A 14,795-nucleotide genomic window follows, 5' to 3' on the forward strand; every position below is an offset into this window, starting at 1 on the left:
AAAAAAAAAAAAAAAAAAAAAAAAAAAAAAAAAAAAAAAAAAAAGCCTTTTGGGGTTTTATGCATACTTATACATTTGAATAAAATTTGTATGAAAATGGATACAGTATGACCTGTGTTGAGTGCCATGGTCAGTGACCGTGAATGACTGACTGGGTTATGAGTAACCTTTTTGATTGCTGATATTTAGGTCGCTTCCAACATGTGTATTAGAAATAATTTCTGTGCCAGATCAGTTGGTAATCTCTTTGTGCCAGGTCAGATGCAGACTTCTGGTTACTCTCTCCTGACCTTTGACCCTACCATATACCAGGTTTGATTGGCAGCTGCACCAATTCAAGCTACGAGGACATGGGACGATCAGCAGCTGTGGCTAAGCAGGCACTGGCCCACGGACTCAAGTGCAAGTCCCAATTCACCATCACCCCAGGCTCTGAACAGATCCGTGCCACTATTGAGCGGGATGGCTATGTGAGTGTTCACATGCACCTGCCCCTGTCCCTCACTTCGCATCTTGCCTGCTGATGTGTGCTTCAGGATGGAACAAGCTACTTTCGGGCTAAGGCAATGCAGGCATAGCCTTTCATCCCATTGCCATCAGCATTGTACCTGGCCCTGACAGTTTTCTGTCCTCTTTATCCTCTGTAGGCACAGATCCTAAGGGATGTGGGTGGAATCGTTTTGGCCAATGCCTGTGGCCCTTGCATCGGCCAGTGGGACAGGTAAGCAGCACATCCTCAAGCTCCTTGTGTAAAAGTAAATAGTGGAGAGAAGACTCCAGCCGGAGCCAGAGAAAGTTCCAGCAAGGCTGCACATAGCAGTCCTTGTCAGAGGTGAATGGGCACGCAGAGAGCCCTATAGAAGCCCCGAGTGGCCAGAAACTTGAGTCCTGTCTGACAGGAAGAAGCCAAGAAGGCTGCATCCTAGAAGCCAAGCTGGTGGCTCTGACAGAGCCTTTTGAGAGCAGGCAGCTGCCTAAGTGAGGAGACTCCGGCCTCAGTGTGGCCTGTGCATCTCTCCCACATACCTCAGATGAGACCTGAGGAGCTTGAGTCCCTCGGAGGACACAGCATTTTCAGGGCCCTGCCATTCCCCTCATGAGTTAGGCATGTACCATAAGAAACCAGACAAACTGGCCTCCGGACAGCCCATGTGACAAGGCTAGTTATCTAATCCTATCCTCTCTGTCCTGGCAGAAAAGACATCAAGAAGGGAGAGAAGAATACAATCGTCACCTCCTACAACAGGAACTTCACAGGCCGTAATGATGCAAACCCTGAGACCCATGCCTTTGTCACATCCCCAGAGGTGAGATGTTGACTGGCCAGGTGTTAGCCTGACTACCTTGAGGCTCCTGTTCTTGGTGGGTCAGAGGAAAGGGTGGGGAGATGGCTGCTTAGGGTTGGCATTATAGAAAGGCCCAGAGAGTACAGAAGAGCAAATTAGCCTCTCCTGTCAGTCCCTACCCCTCAGCAGACACTCCTAACTTGAATTATCCAAGGGGAAGCCAAGAGACATGGCCTTGTCAGTCATCAAACCTCACACTGACTTGGTGACTCCTGCTGGCCTCCCTCAGCTTGTGCAGTAGTTAGCTGTTAGTAGATGTGAGGGTGGACTGTGGAATTTCACTGCCTGGGACAGGACCTTGCTCTCCCACCTACATGAGCTTGGCCACTTATCCATCTTCAGGGTCATGTGAGAAGGGTGTGAAGACGTGCTTGCTTGGAGTTCTTTTCCCCTCCCACCTTTCCATTTCCTGTCCCTTCCCTTGTGACTGACTGAGACCACAGGCATGTCTCCAGCTCTAGTTTCTGAGTTCAGTAAAAATGTGCCTTTGCTATTAATTACCATGGGCATTGAATGGGTGTTCCACCTTGACCTTCACTAGCTTCACTCTTGACTTCACTGAGTGTTCAGGAAGCTCTCACTGCCCAGTGAGGAAGTGGTTCTCTACTCTTCCTTTGCTGGCAAGCAAGAATATTTTGTGCGCTGAAGTATTTGTGTGCTGGGTCTCCTCTCATCTGTCCCAAACACCTGCAAGAAACGGGAAAGTTGTACAGTAGTGCTGGCCTAGCCTAGGGCTGACGAGGGGCTCAGGCCTTGGCAGCTATTTTAGAAACCCTTGGGGGCTAGAGAGATGGTTTAGCTCTTCTAGAGGTCCCGAGTTTCATTCCCAGCAACCACACAGTGGCTCACAACCATCTGTAATGAGATCGGATGCCCTCTTCTGGTGTGTCTGAAGACAGAGACAGTGCACTACTCACATACATAAAATAAAGAAAAGAAACCCTTGGGATCCTGAGTACCCTGCAGACCTGGTGGCTCAGGGTCCCAGAGGTGGCCCTGTAGCTCTGGCCTGGGATGCAGGAGGGGCCTGGTTTAGTTGGTGAAGTACTTGCTGCACATGGATGAGGATCTGAGTCTGACTTCCCAACATCCACATGAAAAAACAAAACAAACAAAAACCTTAGAGCTTGTTAGCCAGCCAACCTAGAGAAACCACAGTTTCTAAGATGGACTCAGTGACAAAAGTGTTCAGTAACATAACTTTAAAGACCTGAGTGCAATGCCCAAAACCCCCTTTGTAGAGGTAGGAAGAAAAAATTAACTACACAGTTGTTTTCTGACACAACATGTACACTCAATATATAAATGTACACATGTATCATATGCACATAAACAGAGAACAGTAGTAAAAATAATTTTAAAAAAGAAAAAAGAAGTGTATAGATAGGCGTAGGTGGTTGGTGCTAACCAACAAACTGGCCTCCTCCATTTCAGATTGTCACAGCTCTGGCCATTGCAGGAACCCTTAAGTTCAACCCAGAAACTGACTTCTTGACAGGCAAGGATGGCAAGAAGTTCAAGTTGGAGGCTCCAGATGCAGACGAGCTACCCCGATCGGTGAGCAGCTGCTGATGGTTTTCATGGCTAGCCACAGGCCTGCCTTGGCCTAACTGCCTGGGCTCCTGTGAGGTGGGTGGACACTGTTACTGAGAAAGCATGAGGTTTAGGGCACAGGCAAGCTTACAGTCTACCAGACATCCATGTGGGGACTAAGGATGCAGTGCCCACTGTGTCTCAACCCATTCTGTAGGACTTTGATCCAGGGCAGGACACGTATCAGCACCCCCCTAAGGACAGCAGTGGGCAGCGGGTGGATGTGAGCCCTACCAGCCAGCGCCTGCAGCTCCTGGAGCCTTTTGACAAGTGGGATGGCAAAGACCTCGAGGACCTGCAAATCCTCATCAAGGTTGGCACAGGCATCCCATCCCCAAGTGGTGGGTGTGGCGGGGAAACCCAAGGCAGGAGGGAGGGAGGCTGTTTTAGAGAAGGGAAAGATCACAGGAGTTTGGTGGTCCCCGCTTCTATGTGACCCTGGGCTGGGACACAGCCTGATCTAGTCAGCTACTGTCAGGCGACAGCCACCTAGTGTATCACATGTTACTCAGCTCAGCTCTGGATTGACAGCAGACAGCACTCCTATTATTGGGCCATTACCAGATAGGGACTGTTTGGGAGCTGGTCCTTTCCAGTGTGGTGAAGGGCCTCAGACTCGTGTCAGACAATAATTTATGGGCTTACTAAGCAGTGTTCAGGCATGCCTGTGACACAGCCAGTATTTAGCTCATGTGAGCCAGGACCCAGACATGACTCCTAGCTTCTATGTCTGGCTTGGAGTCGCTGATCTTCCACCCTTGGCAGCTTAGCTGAATAAGCAAACAGCTGCATCTGTCTTCCATCTCTAGCCTGTCCCATGAGGGAGTATCCTGCCATGGAGACAGCATAACTGGGGCTTTTGAGTGGATGGGCGATAGCCTTGCCTAAACAAGACGGCATGGGAACAGCAGGATTGCAGAGATACAGGTCCAAGGCTGGATATATCCCTAATCTCCCCTTGCTCTGCTCACTGCTGCCTGTCTCTGAAAGACTTCCTTTATCCATTGCTCACTCACACAAGGTCAAAGGGAAGTGCACCACAGACCACATTTCTGCTGCTGGCCCCTGGCTCAAGTTCCGTGGGCATCTGGATAACATCTCTAACAACCTGCTCATCGGTGCCATCAACATCGAAAATGGCAAAGCCAACTCTGTGCGCAATGCTGTCACCCAGGAATTTGGCCCTGTACCTGACACTGCTCGCTACTACAAGGTAGGCCAACATTGTTTGAGAGAAACAGTATTGGCAGCATTGACTCACACCTTTAATACCATACCAGTACTTGGGAGGCAGAAGCTGGTGGATTGAGTTCGAGGCTAGGCTAATCTATGCAGTAGTTCCAGAAGCTTAGTCCCGTAATAGTTGGTCTGGGTGAGACCTGTGGTTCTTCTCTGAGCTTCAATTTCCAACAGACTCCTAAAGCAATTCTATAAGGTTTCCTCTAACCTCAGGTCTGGGGCCAAACACCTGCTAAGACATCTCTGACTCCTGGGTGTTGGGATAGCAATTCCCTCTAGCTTGCTTCTCATGTGTACCTCCCCACCACCCCAAGCCCTCAGGCAGCACCCTCCACTGCCTCATTCCTTGTCCCTGTTCCTTGACAGAAACATGGCATCAGGTGGGTGGTGATTGGAGATGAGAACTATGGTGAAGGCTCAAGCAGGGAGCATGCAGCACTGGAGCCTCGCCACCTGGGGGGCCGGGCCATCATCACCAAGAGCTTCGCCAGGATCCACGGTGAGCCAGTCCTCCCCACTGACAGTGCTGTTCCTTCACTCAAGGATCCAGGTCACCTATTTTGCTGTGGCTGATTTGGAGTCGGCCATATTCCATAGCCTGTCCCACCTACCCAAGGCCAAGGTGGCATTGCCCAAGTCTGATATCCATGGCGTCCCATCAACACTGGTCTTGGTTCTTAGTTTGGCAGCTGAATAAGGCATGCAGCATGTACATCTATACTAATGCAGGCTTGGGTGCTGGAGCCCGCTTGCCCTGCGGTAGGACTGGGGTTGCAGGTGGGGTCTGTCTCCTATCCCTTGACGGTTTTAGAGAAGCGTGCCTGGGGCTCCTGAGGAGCCTTGGGTAGAGGAACCGCACTGCAACTTCATGTTTGTCTAACAGAAACCAATCTAAAGAAGCAGGGCTTGCTGCCCCTTACCTTCGCTGACCCCTCTGACTACAACAAGATTCATCCAGTGGACAAGCTGACCATTCAAGGCCTGAAGGACTTTGCCCCTGGAAAGGTCAGGATAGGAAGGAGGGGAAACAAACCAGGGATCCCTTGGGTGGGTGGGGTTGGGCAATCGCCTTGTTTCCTGTCCTGCTACATCATTCATACAGCTCTTGTGAGTCCACGTTCCAGCTGAGCGAGGCACCCCAGACATGAGCCCTGGCCTGGCACTTAGTACCCAACAGCTTGCCTGATACAATCTTGGGTTTTAAGAGCCCCCAGCGAGGACCATGTTCCTCGGAGCACCGTCTACTCCCCAGCCCACACCCATTCTTCTATTTCAGCCTCTGAACTGCATCATCAAGCACCCCAATGGGACCCAGGAAACCATCCTCCTGAACCACACCTTCAACGAGACGCAGATCGAGTGGTTCCGTGCAGGCAGTGCCCTCAACAGGATGAAGGAGCTGCAGCAGTGAGGAGCCGGGCTGGCTGTCCTGTCCCACTCTGGACCCTGCTGGCTGTCAAAAGTACAGGTCCATGTGCATCATCAGAGCCTAATCTGGTCTGTCCAGCATGACCACCTGCTCTAAGATGGTGTCCAGACCTGCTTCCTGCCTATCCTCGGCCCAGAGTGAACCACCATGGAGGGCATTTAAGATAATGTTCCAGCCCCGCCTCCTGTTCAGTTTGGTTTCTCTTTGAACAATCCATGTAACTGTATTTATTTTTGATGACAGCACTCCCTCTACAGAAGTTTTTATTCTGCCTGATCATTTCACTGGTGGCTGAAGGATTTTAGAGAAACTTGTTCTTACAAAGGAAAAAAAAAAAAATCCAAATCTATTAATGTTCTGAGTGGTTGGTGTCTACTATTACCAGCATGAGCTAATGGAGGGTTTTTCAAGCCAAGATTCCATCAGGCCTGGGTCACATCTGGACCCTGGTCACCTGGTACCTGTAGTAGAGCAGAGCTTCAGGGCCCAGGAGCTGCCGCCTCTGCTCCCCTGGGGCTACAGTGCTAGACCTGGGCTTTACCTTGAAAGTAGGCGCGGGTGGGGGTGGCAGAGACAGATGGGTCTGGGTTCAAGTCCAGCCTAGACTACAGAGTTAAAACAGCCTGAGAAGGAATCTGCCCCAAGACACAGCTAACAATCAAGTGCTGCATGCCGTCTGCCCCTCTATCCTCTGCAGCAGAGATGTGAGAACAGACTCAATTCCAATGTGAGAACAGCTAAATCTCACATGGAAAGGCCCAGGCAGGCCATGGCAGTTTGTCACAAAACAGTATTTATCACACAAGTGCCAGTGAGAAAGGGACAGCAGGACTAGACAGTCATCTGTGGCCCTGGGGCGGCCCTCATGGCCAGCTGAGGCAGCAGCAGCCCCAGGCTTCCTGTGAGGTAGGCCTCCATCTCCACTTCTAGACAGGGAGGGGTTTGGCTCATTTTGGAGGCTCCACCTTCCAGACGCTGTGGCAGTAAGGGTGCTCATGTCATCAGCAGCTGGCAGCACCGACCCAAAACCCCACCCAGAGTGACCTCTACCTTTATCACAGAGCCACTAGGTTAGGTTCAGTACTCAGTCTGGTCCCATAAACAGAGACCTACCGTCTGTGGGCTTGGGAGAGGTCATCTCTAAATGGACCTTGGGGTAAGGCAGGACATGCTATCCCTGATTGACAATTCAGTGGCCTTAGATGTCAGCTAATGAAAAGGGGAGGTTCCTGCTGCTGCCACCAGTATTTATTAAATGTTTCTGCTGTCACTGGAGGCTAGAAGAAGTTCATAGGATAGACAGGGCCTGACTCAGTAGTACAACACCCATCTAACATGAAAGAGCCCTGGGTTCCATCCTCAGCCCTGAAGAAATTACAAAAACCACCAAACAGTCCTTGTGCTGGGGAATCGGCTCCCCGGGAGAATGCTTTCCTGGTGCGCACAAGCCCTGGGACCCATCCCTACCTTCCACATAGGCTCAGGGTGGCACTGCACACCTGTAATCCCAGCTAGAGGATAAGAAACTCCAGGCTACTCTATGCTCTACAGCAAGTGAGAAGCCAGCCTGGTTCCATGACACTCTGTAAACGATTCAGGGTGGCTCCAGATCAGCGAAGCAGTGCTGGGGAGGGAGAGGGCGAGCACGTGTCACTCTGCTCCTGGTCCCACCAAGCCTGGCTCTGGGGAGCACTCAAACTGCTCTCTACTTTCCCAACTCTGGACAGGGTCTTCAGGCTCGGCAGTCACTGTGAGCCCCAGGGCTAGTTGCTCGTCCACCAGGAGAGAAGGCCCAGTCCTGGCTCACTGATAGATCCCTGCCAAAGACAGAAAAAAAAAAAAAGTGCACTCATCACTACTCAGAGTTGGGCTGCCTGGGACAGGAGGGACTGGTACCCCACCCTATTCAACACCTAGCAGGCCCAGCACAGGCAAAGGAAGGTCAGGGTTCACAGCAGCTGGAGGATGTGGAGAGACTGGGAGCCATACCACCATTTCTGCCCTAGCTCACCAGGGTTTTAGGACAGAGGCTCCAAAGCCTCAACCACAGACCTGTCTTTCTGAGCTCCCAAAGGTGCCCAGAGGGAGGAGCCTGAGAAGCACTTGGAGCCCTGCTCCAGCCCCAGCTTTGATCTCTCTAGCCTTAAAGATCATGATATCCAAAATTTCACCTTGCCTGCCCATCATCTACAGCAACCTTGTCACCTCATGCCCTCAAAAGCAAACTAGTGTGACTGGCAGATGACATTCACAAGAGACCTGACCTGCTAAAGGGGTTCTAGGAATGAAACCTCAAGAAAGCAATCTCCTGTCAGCTTACCACAAGCGTATATGGCGCTTCCTTCTTGGGCAGCTCCTCGCTTGAAGAGGCAGCCTCGGCGGAGCTGGGTCCTGTGGGGGATGTGTCCACAAAGCTCTCATCCACCACCCTGAAGCGGATCTCCTCCCCGGTGTCCATGTACAGGTCGTGAGCTCCTTCCTCCGTCTCATACTCCCACACCCACACTTGTTCCGTTTCATCACTGGGGTCCAGCGTCAAGGCCACAATCATGTCATGGGAGTGCAGGAGGCTGAGGGGCCGCTAAAGTACTTACCCAAGTTAAAACCAACCCTAGGGAGCTGGTGAGATGGCTCAGTGGATAAGAGCACCTGACTGTTCTTCTAAAGGTGCAGAGTTCAAATCCCAGCAACCACATGGTGGCTCACAACCATCCTTAACAAGAGCTGACTCCCTCTTCTGGAGTGTCTGAAGACAGCTACAGTGTACTTACATATATAATAAATAAATAAATCTTTTAAAAAAAGAGAGAGAGAGAAGAAAGTTGCTTTCTTTATATTAAAAAAAAAAAAAAAAAAAAACCCAACCCTAGGTTGAGACTATTTGTGCTAGGAAATGCAGTGAAAGCTGCTTCTGCCCCTTGGAGAGGAGCCAGTTTGTACCAGGACACAAAATGAGAATAATAGTCCCGCATTTAGAAGTGAGAATTGTCTAGGTGCCCTGCACTCAGTTAATCCTGTAACTAATCTGACGGACAGGCAGATCATGGGCTTGCCCGGGTCTCAAGATGAGAGGCAGGTTTGACTGCTGCCTGCTGGAGGAGGAGGAGGAGGGACAACAGAGCAGGGCCACTGTCCCTGCAGACCTGGGTGACAGGAGAGGCTGAGCACCTGCCCTACTCCTTCCTCCCCATAGCCGACAGAGCCATACTGCCCTCCAGTGGCACACTGCATTTTCCAAGTCAGCCAGGAGCCATGAGTGCAGTTGTCACATACCACATGAGCCCCTCCTGGGACCAGTGACATTCCCATTAAAACAGCCCCAGAGCTGGGGTGAAGACAAACAGCTCTGTACTCTACCCCACATGCTGGGAAATGGAGGCAACCAGCCAGGGTGAAGCTGCTGGGGACATCTGCACCGACCCCTGCAGAGACAGCCTGAGTGAGGTGACTAGGGGTGACAAGAGCCCCAAAGGTATGGACAGCTCTATTCTATCACCCAGCCTGTCAGACATGGGCATGTGGGTACCATGGTCAGAACCAGAAGCAGAGGTGGCCTGGGGTTTCACACCAGCACCGCCAGCAGTGGCAGATCAGAGCTGCCAGGGTCACCACAGGGCTGTCCACTTGTCCCCAAATCATACTTGAGAGGATACAACTTGGCAGGCTGCTGCAGTGACTCAGGGGGGATGAGAATGTCATCAAAGAACCCTAAAGAGACTGGAAGAAATGATGACATGGGATGGGGTCTCTTTCCCGTGTGGCCCAGGTGTCTCCAAGGGCAACCTGTCCCCTCCTCCCTCAAAGTCCCACTTCTGTATATACTACCCACACGTGCTGAGTAGCCCTGAGCAGCTCCCAGTACACAGCTCCAGCCGTCCCAGCTCACTGCACACAGAGACCACGGGCACAAGAGCTTGTCACCTCCACTAGCTCAGCACCCATCTCAGCCCCTAAGCTGTGGCCTTACTCCATCCTTGAGAATGTGAGGGGATGAGGCACCCCTCGTCTGGCGCTGCAGCTGGGTTCTGGACCACATGGCCAGCATCTACTGCCCACCGCACTGTGTTCCAGCCTTACCCCAGGGGTCAGGGCACCTTACCGTGCACACCCTCCGGGCTGCAGCCTTTGATCTTCCCTATGAGGATCTCATCCAGGAAGGGGTGGAACACCACGTAGCGGAAATGGACTAGAAAAGAAGGCCATACTTATAGTCACACTTATAGTCACACTGTTAGAGTCACACCCAGCCTGCCAAGAAGGTCACTTATGCTCTCCAATGTCCACCTCACTTACCCAGTGAGTCACCTTGTGCTAAGTCCCCTTGCAGGCCTAGACCTGGCTGTCCGCTAAGGCATGCAAGGACACAGCCTGGTCCCCATAAGGAACCATCAGCAGCTGCTACTCTGGAACCGAGGCTGGCTTCCAAATGCATCTCAGCCATACCTGAGCCTCGATCTGGGCCATTAGCGACTCCAAAGTCAATTCCAAACAACCTTCAGGCTGTCCTTCACATTCCAAGAGGATAGAAAGGAAGTTCCTGTCTCCTGAGGCCTGAGCAAGCTTACCCTCAGCTCAGAGCACTGGGAGAGGATACTAAAAACGCCCGCCAAGGCTGCCTGCCTCAGCTGTGGTGAGGGTGACACATAGGTGACTTCATGGGTTCTCAGGCCTTGTCCCTGTGCTTCCTGCTCACCTGAACCCAAGGAAAACGCCAGCTAGCGCTGTGCCAAGAGCAGAACGATTGGGGCCTCAGCAGAGGCCACACCTCGCTGACCCTCTTACCCAGGAAGATGCTCTCTGCCAGAGAGACTGCCCATATGGGCCTCCTGTGGCAGACACCGTGTTCCACCACACAGAGGAAGAGGAGGCAGCTCAGGGGCTGTGTCCTGTTCCAACCACACAGTTCTCCTGCCCTGGATAGACTCTAAGGCAGCGGTTCTCAGCCTTCCTATGCTGTGGCCCTTTAACACAGTTCCTCATGCTGTGGTGACCCCAGCCATAAAGTCATCTCACTGCTACCTCATAACTGTAATCTTGCCTCTGTTAGGAATCCTAATGTAAGTACCTGATGTTCACCCACAAAGCGTTGATCACAAGCTGAGAGTCACTGCTCTACGTTGCTCCCCAGACGAGGCTGTCATTCCCTAGACAAGGCCACCATGTTGAATGTGCCTTCCTCAGACAGTCTTATTACCAGCACGGGCTTCTACCAGGACCCCTTCAGTGGCCTCGCCTGCCAGCACCCATCTTAGGACATCAGGGCCTACCATTCCTGGCTCTGTCCAACCGCACTCTACCTTCTGTGAGGTGACAACCTGAACATGACTGAGGCTTCTGCTAACCCTCGCCATGGGTGACTTACACACAGGATGGAACACCATGCCCTCCCTCCACAAGACCTAGCATTCAGCTCAAAGCTCCTGCCAGGCTTGTGCCCTGCTTAGCTGGGCATGTGCTAGGACAGCACAGCATGGAACCCAGTGCCCAGAGCCCGAACACCACATCTGAAAGAAAGCAAGCGGTGAGCACCTCGGGGTACACACAGTAGGATATCAGTCAGCCTTGAAAAGGAAGGCTGGACCGGGTAGTGGTGGCGCACGCTTTTAATCCCAGCACTAGGGAGGCAGAGGCAGGTGGGTTTCTGAATTCGAGGTCTACAGAGTGAGTTCCAGGACAGCCAGGGCTACACAAAGAAACCCTGTCTCGGGGGGGGAAAAAAAAGAAAAGAAAAAACAAACAAACAAAAAATAAATAAATAAAAATAAAAAAGGAAGGCTGGAGCTGGCTATAATGGACATGCCTTTAATCCCAGAACCCTGGAATTAAAGATCTCTTTGAGGTCGAAGCCAGCCTGGTGTACATGATGGGTTACAGGACAGCCAGAACTACACAGAGAAACCCTGTCTTAAAACAAAAATAAAAAAACTAAAGATGTGGCATGAGGCTCTGGGTTTCCATCCCCAGGACTGTACTTCATTGCCCCCAGACCCCTCCCCCCACCGGGCATGTTTCATTGGCTTTTAGCTACCAGGCATAAAGCAAACAGATCCCAGGATGGGTACTCCCCAACCCTTGGGCTGGGCTGAGTTTCTGTGAAAAGGACAAATTCCCGATTCCACTCACATGAGGCACTGGTCTGGTGAGCCAGAAAGCAGAAGAGGGCCAGCAAAACTGCTCAAGGGAATAAAGAGGCTTGCCCCAAGTCTGACCCTGAGTTTCTGAGGCTCCTGTAGTGCTCCATGGCTCTCCAAGGATTGCAGAGCCCCAAGTGGTACTCATACGGTGTGATACAGTGTACTTAGCTGCTCAGGCCCCCCCATCCCAGGGGTCAGAGCCAAAATTCAAACATAGGTCTTGTATTTTATAGGGTGTTTGGGACAATAAAATCCAGTCCTGGAGACTGATTGCCAAACATCACCAATGTAACGGGCAGCACTGTTTCTGGTCTTCCAGAGGTTGGGTACCTACTAGCACTTGCCTCTGGACAACAGGCTCTTGGCTTAGCTTACAGCGTTCTCTGAGAACAGAAGCCTTGCTCTTGGCCAAGTGCAGAGCCCAGCTCGGCTTGGCACTCCTCTCTGAGAACAGAGCTCCTCAGAGCTCTCTCCACTCTGGGCTCCCTCTTCTACTCACAAGAATGCCTAGTCCACACAAAGACAGCCTGTTTCCTGGGGCTCTCTGCAGAGCTCAACACCCAAGTCAACTGATTAGTCGCAAGGCACCCGCACAGACCCCAGGCTGCCTCCAAACACCCCAGAACACTCACCCACCCATCCCTGGGCTATGAAGATGGCCAGTGCAGACAAAGACAAGGCTCACTGTGGCTGGTCTGTCTGTCACTGGACAGGCAGGACAGGCTGCAGATCCACACTGCTGCCCAGTGCCAGGAGAGGAAGCTACAGAGGAGCCCTGGACACCAGCTCCGCCCACCGCTCCTCCAGGTTCTGCCCAGCAGATGCACATACCTTTCAGTTTTACTGCATTTTTCCTCAACAAGGGGCAGAGTCTCTTTCTCTAGCCCTTAGTTTTAGCCACGTGACATCTTCTGGCCAATGGCATCCAGGTATGCTGATGACATACTTAGTTAGGACAGAACTTCAGACCAGCCCTGGCTAACTGCCCAGAAGAGCACCACCCAGGTAGCCCACAGAAACAACAGAAACAAGGGATACCCATACTCCCTCAGTGCCAAGGTCCAGTCTTGAGCTCTACTACATTAATTCCTTAGTCCTCCTGGAAGCCCTCAAGTATAGAATCCACTATCACTGTTGGATAGCCCAGGCTGGCCTGGAACTCCTGACGCTCCTGTTTCCATGTCCCAAGTGTTGGGATTACAGTCATGTATCAGCATTCCTCAGAGGCCACACGCGTGCGTTCGTTCAGGCCCTTGAACACATACATACCATAATATGAAGGTCAGAGGAAACCGTTGTACAGTCAGTTCTCTAGATTGTGTAACAGGCACAGTATTTACCACATGAGCCACTTGCTGGCCCCAAAGGACACTTTTAATTGCTGTGTCCTACTGCCCCTTTAGGACCCTAGACCCAACTGGCCTGCTCTCCCCTGCCCTCTGCTCTCCAGGCAGTAACAGCCGCAGCTTAGGGTCCTTGCCTAGTGGGACAGCTCACCACGAAGCAATGAGCAGTATGGGGCGGGCAGATAGCAGGGGCACTAGATTGAGCCCTAAGGACACATGCTGAACCACAATCTCAAACTGTGGCGGCTTTTACCTGTAGACATCCACACTGATGTCACAGGCAAAGAAACTCAGGCCCAGAGTGGGCGGGCGTGAGTACCCAGTCACTGAAGTCAGTTCCTTGAAGAATTAGGACGCCCAGGCCTCCCGCCACCTCAGGAAGCATGGCAGCTTCACCTTTTGTTACAGAAAAACAAAGCCCAAGAGAAAGCACTCACCTTTGGTGTGTGACGCTCCATCCCCTGGGAACACATAGGCATCCTCCAGCTTGGTGATGTCGAACAGACAGATGCAGAGTCCCACGTTGTATACGACCTGTGCGCACATGCATACACAGTGACCCCAGGGCCCGGCTCCCCCAAAACCTTCATGATCACAAGCAAGCTCTGTGCATCCCTTTCACTAATGGACATGAGCTGAGACTCTGTAGGAGGTAACTGTGGCAGGGACCTCAGGATACAGAACTCTGGAAAGAGCAGGGCCTGAGTGACAAGCCAGCTTCCAATGCCAGCTCTGCCTCCCTGTGGGCCCAGCAAGGACACTACCCTGCCTCTCAGCCTCAACTTTCCATGTTCGAATCTGAGACAGCAGCTGGAGCGTCAAGTGGATAGGATGGACATGAAGTTGACTGGTGGCCAGGTCAGACCACAATGACCAAAGCTTGCTGTCCCTGCTTAAGTTACACTTCCCAGGGGACTGGAGAGATGGCTCAGCAGTTAAGAGCACCGACTGTTCTTCCTAAGTTCAAATCCCAGCAACCACATAGTGGCTCACAACCATCCGTAATGAGATCTGATGCCCTCTTCTGAGGTGTCTGTGGACAGCTACAGTGTACTCATATACATATAATAAATAAATAAATAAATAAATCTCTTAAAAAAAAGTTACACTTCCCAGTGTCCCAAAGTCTGTGCCCCAGATCACAGCCAGGAAGTGTGAGAACTCCATCACTCTCACACCACCTCAGACACACACACACACACACATTCCCAGTGTCCCAAAGTCTGTGCCCCAGATCACAGCCAGGAAGTGTGAGAACTCCATCACTCTCACACCACCTCAGACACACACACACACACACACACACACACACACACACACACACAGAGACAGGGATAGGTGGCCAAAGCCCTTCCGCAGACCAGAAGCCCACACAGCCCAAGCCACACACCCTGGTGTTCTAAATGACTTGGCTCAGTGTCTACACATCTACCACCAATATTACCCCTAGTCACAGCCCTCACTGAGCTGCTCAGGGGCTAGAACACTTCAGAGCTGGAGCAAAGCTCCCAGCAATTATCGTCTGTGGAGGTTTCTCTCTCAGGATCCAGTGAACTGACCTCAACTGGGCATGGTGATCTCTGCCTGTAATCCCTGCAGTTGAGAGGGGTAGGCAGGGCTATCAGAAGTCCAAAGCCAAGCCGGGCGTGGTGGCGCACGCCTTTAATCCCAGCACTCGGGAGGCAGAGGCAGGCGAATTTCTGAGTTC

The 14,795-nt window shown here is 51.9% G+C and overlaps 2 protein-coding genes across 3 annotated transcripts in view; one reads left to right on the plus strand and one right to left on the minus strand.

Moving 5' to 3' along the window:
- The window catches only part of Aco2 (aconitase 2), a 42,627-nt gene extending 36,663 nt beyond the window's left edge, over nt 1-5,964 (plus strand). The window contains exons 10-18 of the mRNA XM_021216375.2: nt 313-470; nt 648-721; nt 1,196-1,307; nt 2,781-2,903; nt 3,097-3,252; nt 3,961-4,152; nt 4,545-4,677; nt 5,062-5,183; nt 5,455-5,964. Of these exons, the coding sequence (XP_021072034.1) occupies nt 313-470; nt 648-721; nt 1,196-1,307; nt 2,781-2,903; nt 3,097-3,252; nt 3,961-4,152; nt 4,545-4,677; nt 5,062-5,183; nt 5,455-5,589 (1,205 nt within the window). The 3' untranslated portion in view covers nt 5,590-5,964. The remainder of the gene's footprint in view (nt 1-312; nt 471-647; nt 722-1,195; nt 1,308-2,780; nt 2,904-3,096; nt 3,253-3,960; nt 4,153-4,544; nt 4,678-5,061; nt 5,184-5,454) is intronic.
- Polr3h (RNA polymerase III subunit H) overlaps nt 5,944-14,795 on the minus strand; it is a 23,453-nt gene continuing 14,601 nt past the window's right edge. For both annotated transcript variants that reach the window (XM_021217098.2, XM_029531125.1), the window contains exons 3-7: nt 13,525-13,621; nt 9,707-9,793; nt 9,261-9,324; nt 7,928-8,129; nt 5,944-7,424 (exon numbers count right to left, since the gene is read on the minus strand). In XM_021217098.2, the coding sequence (XP_021072757.1) occupies nt 7,371-7,424; nt 7,928-8,129; nt 9,261-9,324; nt 9,707-9,793; nt 13,525-13,621 (504 nt within the window). In that variant the 3' untranslated portion in view covers nt 5,944-7,370. The remainder of the gene's footprint in view (nt 7,425-7,927; nt 8,130-9,260; nt 9,325-9,706; nt 9,794-13,524; nt 13,622-14,795) is intronic.

Source organism: Mus pahari, chromosome 17 (genome assembly GCF_900095145.1).
Source record: "Mus pahari chromosome 17, PAHARI_EIJ_v1.1, whole genome shotgun sequence".
NCBI classification, from domain to species: domain Eukaryota; kingdom Metazoa; phylum Chordata; class Mammalia; order Rodentia; family Muridae; genus Mus; species Mus pahari.